This window comes from Morus notabilis, unplaced genomic scaffold, assembly GCF_000414095.1.
Source record: "Morus notabilis unplaced genomic scaffold, ASM41409v2 Scaffold689, whole genome shotgun sequence".
Classification (NCBI taxonomy): Eukaryota; Viridiplantae; Streptophyta; class Magnoliopsida; order Rosales; family Moraceae; genus Morus; species Morus notabilis.
The window spans coordinates 523,420-531,978 of NW_010358342.1; the positions used below are offsets into that span (position 1 = coordinate 523,420).

General features: G+C 34.6%; 1 protein-coding gene across 1 annotated transcript in view; it reads right to left on the reverse strand.

The window, feature by feature from the left end:
- LOC21400490 overlaps positions 1-2,664 on the reverse strand; it is a 4,243-nt gene extending 1,579 nt beyond the window's left edge. Inside the window, exon 1 of the mRNA XM_010092387.2 lies at positions 2,510-2,664. Coding sequence (XP_010090689.1) covers positions 2,510-2,647 — 138 coding nt within the window. The 5' untranslated portion in view covers positions 2,648-2,664. The remainder of the gene's footprint in view (positions 1-2,509) is intronic.
- Positions 2,665-8,559: the final 5,895 nt, after the last annotated feature.

Here is an 8,559-nt window from a genome sequence, read left to right on the forward strand (position 1 = left end):
TAAAATAATTATAATATTATTATAATATCATATTATATGATAAAATAATAATATTAGAGTTATTAATATAATTATGATATTATTTGTTACAATATTACTATTATATTATATTATTGTAGTATTGTATTATATTATATTATATTACGAGTTTGAATTTTAGATTGGGAAGATTGTAAATTTTAAATTTCATTAGGAGTAGTATGAGTATTATGAAAGTTTCACTAATTGTACTATGTTGTTTCCCGCACAATCTAAAAGTTAAAGTTGCATTTGAGCTGTTTCTGATTTTAACTGTAGGTTCTTTAAAAATTCTTCAAAAAACAATTTTGAGAAGATTTACCAAACACCAAAATTAGCTTTTGTTACAAGCAGAAACTGATTTTAGGAGTGAAAAGCAATACCAAACTAAGCCAAAATCACATATCAGCTCAAATTGAAAACTTGAATCAGCGAATTGAATGAGGTCTAAATACACCTTATAATGAGAAGGTGTATGACATAACAATGTCATGCCAGATCTTATTATGATAAATTGTGAAACATAACTAGTAACATTCAAAGGCCAAGTAATTATCATTCTTCCTACCTCTGAATTGGGATTATTATAGATGGTAATGGTAAGTCCCAACTTCCAAGGACTAGAAAACAATCAAGCTCTTGTTCTTTGCTATAGCTTATAATAGGCAGTTTAAAAGAAAGAAAAAAACTTAAAATAGGCCATGATATTTAAATGAGAACATGTCAGGAACCCGGAAATCTCTTCATTAACAAGATTGAAAATAGAAAATTATGGTCGTATTTAGAATTGATCTCATTTTTGTTTTTCACGTTTTTTGAGAAAGAAAAAATGAAAACTTTTTCAAAACAGCGTTTGGTGCAATAAAGACAAAAAACGGAAATGAAAATGATTTTTTGGTTTAGTGTAAAATGAGAGAGAAATGAAAATGATTTTTTAGTTTAGTGTAAATGAGAGAGAAATGAGAAACGACTTTTAGTCATTTTTCATTTTTTATTTTCGTTTTCTCCTCTCGAGCAGAGAGAAAGAGACATTAATGAGTTTTTTTATACTGAAAACAATCTCTTGATAAACTACCAAACGCATTTTCAAAAATGATTTCTGCCTAAGATTGAAAACATTCTCATTTTCATTTTCATACAAAAAATAAAATTATTTTGGAACGAGTTCCAAACACGCCCTATAGGATAGAATGGGTGCTTTCGAAGACCCCCAACCTCCAAGGCGGCGCACAACACCTAAACACTTTTCACAATTCAAACATGAGCCGTCATTAGCCACTTAACCTCTTATTTATACTATAAAAAGACCACTAATCACTAACTAGCTATCAGGTCTCTTAACATAACCACCCATTCTATCCCGTAATTTTCATTTTTAGTCTTGTGAATGAAATTAAGATTTCCAAGTCTTAAACATATTTTAGGAACCTAATAGAGTAGTCTTCTAGCTGTATAAATAGGGGGTTTAGTGGCTGAGGGGGAATTATGTCTGAATTGTAAAAAGTGTTTTGGTATTGTGCACTGCCTTAGAAGTTGAGGGGTCCTCAAAACCACTCATTTTATCATGTAATTCCATTTTAAGTCTTGTTAATGAAGGTAAAGATATCCGGGTTCCTAACAGGACACTCAATAAATGATTTGCGATTGTCAATTAGAGCATCTACAAAATGGCAGATATTTTCTGAATAGTTTCACCAATATCATTTCAGACTTTATATGCTTTTTATCGGAACTCTTTCAGCTTGTACAAGTGCTCTTCCCACAACCATGAACCAGAAGACGTGATACATAAAACATGTTAACCCAATCAAAATTTTTACAGTGACATTCCTGTGCAAAGCACGAATGCTTAATTAAACTAATAATTTAGTGTAATGACACGCAATAAAAAGCATATATCTAATCCAACTTTCTTATATATGGTCAGATGTCCCCGTGCCATAACCTCGATACTATATTTAATGTTAAATTTTACATATGCATTTGATGCTATATGATTTGTTGTCAAATTTAGTATCAAATATAGCATTTACGAAATTTTGGTATTTGGTTGCCTAATGGTAATATTGACTTTCCACTCAATAGTCAATAGTTATTACATTATAAAATTTCTTTTTTTTTTTTTTTTGGGAAAATTACAAGTTCTGCCTTTTACAATTCCAAAGCTTAAAACTTTGTGATGATCTTACCAGTTAGTACAAAGCAAAGCATTTGCCATTGTAATTATATCGTGAAATAGTGGTTAGCCAAGATAAGCACAAAAGTCTTTTCCTATTGATATCTCCAGTACTTCAAAGATAATGAAAATCAAATCTACAAGAACCAACAAAGATTAAGGGGAAAGAAAAAGTTCAGCATGCGAAATTACTAAAGTCCCTAGATATAATCAGAAAATAAACAGAAAAGATGAGCAAACTCAAAAGATTTTACGAACCTAAAACCCTAAAGTAAAACCCTAAATCATGAAAATAATACGAAGAGAGAGAGAGACCTGCCAAACACGGAGAAGACGCTTCTTGGCGTTGGCCTTACGAGTGGAGGTGAGCTTTATTCTCTTCCAGACCAGACCTCCGGAATCATGCTTCTTCACTATTTCCATCACTCGAGTTCCCCAGAACGCTCCTGCCATCTCTCTCTCTCTCTCTCTCTCCCCTCTCTCTCTCTCTCTCTCTCTCTCTCACGTCCAGCATTTGTACAGAGATATGGGCCAGAAATGTTAAAGCCCACTATGGACAATGGACTTTTGCAGGAGATCAGAAGGTCATAAGCCCATTTTGGCCCAATGGAATAGCAATATGGGTCAGAAATGTTAAAGCCCGCTAGAAAATAAGGAGAATGACGGAAACAATATTTTATTGAGAAAATTACTGAGATTACTAGTAATATCATCTACGGAAATAGTAGAAAATAGGTCAATATAAAAAACTTAAGAAAATATATAAGTTAATTTTTAGTTATAAAAATTAATAGGCTATAATTTGTCAAATTATTATTTATAGTCAGATAAGTTATGGATAAACTTGTCAAGTTATGGTTCATAGCCAGATAAGTTATAGACAAAAACCGTGAATAACTTATCAAGTTATGGTTCATAACCAGACAAGTTATGGACGAAAACAGTAATTTGGCCTATTTATTAATTTATGTAAACTATTGTTCTATTAATTTTAATTCATCTCAAGTCTTAGCTTATTTTCCTCTTTTTCCCTATCATTTAACTGGGGCTGTTCTTTTACGTTTTTTAGTTAGATGACTTGAGTGTAGATTTTAAATTGAGTTTGAGTTATAATTTGAGTTGAAGTTGTAACTTAAAAATATTTTTTTAAGTTTGTGTTTAAGTGAGTCAAAACTTGAATTTGTATTTAGATAGTATTTTAATAAAAACTCAATGCTGATGAAAAATTTTAATAGGGTATATGGGTGGGATTTTATTCGTCTTTTCGTTGTCAACGCATAGAAAAAAAATCATCTCAATCGTAATTAAAACGAAAAAAGTTATAGCATTTTTAAGAATAGAAAAAATATTGTTCATTAATTTGAGTTCGAGTTTCTGAACTCGAGTTGAAAGGGAAACTTGAACTCGAGTTTCAGTCCCAAACTCGAGTTTAAACTTAAAAGAACATGAACTTGAATAAAATTGTAACTCGAGTTTCTTTTTTTGAGTTTTTGACTCAATAAAGGAGCTGCCGAACAGCCCCATAGTTGTTTGAGTAAAAAGATATTAATCAAGAATAAAGAATAAACATTTAGACTTATAAAGAAGTATTTGTCTTATTTTTCTCTTTTCTTTTGGAGAGAAATAAAAGTTAGGGAAAAAAGCTAGAAATACATCTCAAGATAGTAAAAAAATATTAGAGAAATAATAGCATCACTTATTCAATCATTTTTTAACACTGTTTACATTCAACACACGTACTCTATTAACATGATATATTATTATTTAAATAAAAAATGATAATCCTCCAGTAGCATTGCATTCCCTTTTCTGTTTTGTTTTTGCATTGATAAAATTAATAACAACTTTTGAGTTGTTTATGATGTTTAGAGAAATATTAGTATCACTCTTTGTGTTATTTTTTGTCACTTTTTTATATTAATTATTTGAAATATCAATTTCATTATATAATAATATATCACGTTAATACACTATATTTGTCAAATAATAAATAAAAAAATAATAAAGAGAATGAAAAAAAAAGTGATGTTAGTAATTTTTTCACGAGGTTTAATTTTGTCTTCCTTGGTTAAGATTTGTTAGTGCATTTTTGTATTGGCTTATTTTTGGCAAATTGGTTGAAAACTATATTTGGCAAATTGGTTGCAAATTGGCTGGAAGCTTGGCTAGCACAGCAAATAGGTGAGCCTCTTAAGGAAAATTTTGGTTGTCATGTTTATTGGTTGCAAATCAAAGATCTTGATTGCTAAAAATTAAGAGTGGACTTTTTGGGGTATTGATGGCTGGTGATTTTCAGGCTTGAGTATGGTCTTCTTACTGTCATTGGGGCTGGTGACCTGATTTGTGGTGTTAATGGAGGAGATATTACCATGATTGGATGTGCTTATCATGGATGATTGAGGGGTGTGATTCTGTGATGGTATATATAGTGGCATGAGAGTTTTGATGCGGTGAAGAACGTGAGATGAAGAATATGTGCTGAATACAGAAGACTGGCGATTGTTCATGTGAAAATGAGATTGTAATGTTAAGTGTCGCTTGATGTGTTGCAACGAATTATTAGAACTCTTTCGAGTTGGTTCTTCGGGAGAAGATTTCTTTGATTTCGGGAGGAAACCGTCAAGTCGAGTGGTGCTCATTGATCAAGCTTTCTAAGGAGATTCTAGGCAATGGCGACATCGTCAAGGAGGGAGTCGTTGAGTGTGTAAGACCGTTCGGTCCTTTGTAATCTTTTGAACTTAGTGGATTGATCACTGTCTGGGCGTGACCCCGCAGAGTAGGTGTGCGCACCGAACTGCGATATCATTTTTTGGGTGTCCTTTACGTTTGTGCATTATTTTCCTACATTGCTGCTTTACTGGTTTAATTTCATATTTACTGTTAAAAACAGTGTTACAGAAAAGTGTTATAACACTCTTTGTGACACCGACCGAAAAACGGACCTAACAATTGGTATCAGAGAGGTTCACTAACCGTTTGCTTGGTGAGATTTTAGGAGTTGGTCTGTTGTAACAGGGATGGATTTTCTGAAAGAAAGTGGTTCGGTTTCACGCCCTCCTCTCCTCGATGGCTGCAATTACTCTTATTGAAAAGCTCGTATGAAGGCGTTCATCAAAGCACTTGATGAGAAAGCGTGGCGTGCTGTGTTGATTGGTTGGACGCACCCCGTTACCAAAAATGATGCTGGAGAAGAAGCTATGAAACCCGAAGAGAAATGGTCTACTGAAGAAGATCGATTGGCGAATAGCAATTCAAGAGCTCTTAATGCCATCTTCAACGGAGTGGATGCCAATCAATTCAAGCTCATTTCTACATGTGAGACGGCTAAGGAGGCTTGGGAAATTCTACAAACGGCGCATGAGGGCACGACAGCCGTGAGACTATCAAAGCTTCAAATTTTCACTACTAGGTTTGAAAACTTACGCATGCTTGAAGATGAAACAATTTCTGATTTCAATTCAAAATTGTGTGATATTGCTAATGAGGCATTTGCTCTTGGAGAGAAAATATTAGAGGAGAAGCTTGTGAGGAAGGTCTTGAGGTCTCTTCTACGGAGGTTTGCTTATAAGGTGACAGCTATTGAGTAAGCCAAGGATATCCAAACAATGAAACTTGATGAGCTAATGGGTTCTTTGCCCACTTTTGAGATGAATTTGGATGAAAACAAGGAAGAAAAGAAGGAGAAAAGTATTGCCTTTCAAGCCGAAGTTGATTATGATGATGAAGAAGACTTGGCCCAGTCCATAACAAATTTGTCGAAGAAATTCAACAAGGTGACGAAGAAGGTCAATAGGAAGAATGAGAATTCAAGAATTGGCAATTCCAGCAACTTTCAGAAGAATAAAGCTGCAGCAAATAACACAAAGATAAAGACAAAAAATAGGGGTATTCAATGCCGGGAATGCGACGGTTACGGCCACATTCAATCCGAGTGTGCCAACACCCTCAAGAAGAAGAAGAAGTCGTTTAATGCAACATGGAGTGATGAAGACTCTGAAGGCAGTCAGGAGGATGAAGACCATGTGAGTAACTATGTTGCTTTCAATGTTTATACTGCTCAAAGTGTTTCTGCAGACAGTGTTACAAAAGGTGTCGCAAACAGTGTTGCAACACTACTTGTAACAGATTCCGTGAACAGTGAAAATAGAGGAGATTTTTCAGATTCTGAAAGTAACACTGATGGTGAAGAGTTGACTATTGATGCCATACAAGAATCCTATAAGAACATGTTCAGCAAATGGGTTAAAGTGTGTGAAATGAATAAGTCTCTACGGGAGTGAGTTGATGAGCTTGTTAAAGAGAAGGATGTGCTTAAGAGGGCTGCCGTTAACTATGAATTTCAAGCTACTGAAAATGACAAAAAGCTGCAGGACATAAGGGCTGAAATGGAGAGCACTCAAAAAAAGTTAAAGATGATGAATTCCGGCACCACCAAATTGGATCATATTCTCTCTATAGGAAAAGCAAGTTGTGATCGTCATGGACTTGGCTACACCGGTGAATGTTCAACGTCCAAGACAATATTTGTGAAGGAGACACCCGCTTCTGAACCTCGGACAACCCTCAGTAAGAAGGTTATTATTTCACCCCCTCGACGTAAAAGATTTGTTCCCATATGTCATTACTGCGGTTTAGCTGGCCATATAAGACCAAGATGCTATAAGTATTTGAATGCTCTGAAGAGAGGTATGCTCATAAACCCACCAAATTCTGCAAACTCAAGAAGGACACCTAAAGCAAGGATTGATGTGCAAAATAAATTTTCTAGACGTGTTTGGGTAAGGAAATCTAATTTAAGGTGGCATAGGACTTATACTTCTTTAGAAGTATGTACTAATGGTTATGTGTGTAGTAATGGTGGCTGGTCCAAGCATTTGACAGGTGATAATATTAAGTTTAAGAGAGTGTTATATTCAGGGGGAGTAAGACTCGTAAAGGACTCAGGGGGAGCAACAACTTCTAAAAGGTTTTTCTATTAGTATTATTTTTTAACTTTGGCTGTATTTTGTCAAAAATAGGGAGAACTCTTAATTCAATTAACCTCCTTAGTTGGTTTTTTATCTTTTATCTTGTAATAAGTTTTTTTTTGTTAGTTTTGCCAAAAATAGCTAAAGGGGGAGATTGTTAGTGCATTTTTGTATTGGTTTATTTTTGGCAAATTGGTTGAAAACTATATTTGGAAATTGATTGCAAATTGGCTAGAAGCTTGGCTGGCACAGCAAATAGGTGAGCCTCTTAAGGAAAGTTTTGGTTGTCATGTTTATTGGCTGCAAATCAAAGATCTTGATTGCTAAAAATCAAGAGTGGACTTTTTGGGGTATTGATGGCTGGTGATTTTCAGGCTTGAGTATGGTCTTCTTATTGTCATTGAGGCTGGTGACCTAATTTGTGGTGTTAATAGAAGAGATATTACCATGATTGGATGTGTTTATCGTGGATGATTGATGGGTGTGATTCTGTGATGGTATATATAGTGGCATGAGGGTTTTGATGCGGTAAAGAATGTGAGATGAAGAATATGTGTTGAATACAGAAAACTGACGATTGTTCATGTGAAAATGAGATTGTAATGTTAAGTGTCGCTTGATGTGTTGTGACGAATTGTTAGAACACTTTCGAGTTGGTTCTTCGGGAGAAGATTTCTTTGGTTTCGGGAGGAAACCGTCAAGTCGAATGGAGCTCGCTGATCAAGCTTTCTAAGGAGATTCTAGGCAACGACGACATCGTCAAGGAGGGAGTCGTTGAGTGTGTAAGACCGTTCGGTCCTTTGTAATCTTTTGAACTTAGTGGATTGATCACTGTCTGGGTGTGGCCCCGCAGAGTAAGTGTGCGCACTGAACTGCGATATCAATTTTTTGGGTGTCCTTTACGTTTGTGCATTATTTTCTTACATTGCTGCGTTACTGGTTTAATTTTAGATTTATTGTTAAAAACAGTGTTACAGAAAAATGTTATAAGACTCTTTATAACACCGACCGAAAAACGGACCTAACAAGATTGAACACGCGTAAAGTTATCAGTCAATTTTTTTTTTTTTTTTTGCTAATAAAAAAAAAACATAAAACCGTTCAACCACAGAAAAGCCATTTGGCTTTGGCCTTTGGTGACAGACATTAGCAGATAAACTCAGCTTGTGCGGCCGCTCAAGAGTCTTTTTGGCAGAATCTGCACACACACCCCTTTTGCCTTTGCGGTGTCTCTTAACAAAATGCCGCACAACTCAATGCTTATCAAAAACTTTTACTGATTTTTTCGAATTTCAGAATTTTATTCTAGTTTTTCTCTATATGTAGTGGTAGTAATATTATTACCTTTTTTTTTTCTTGTGATTGCATAAATAATTCAGCTCAATTCACATCGAGTCT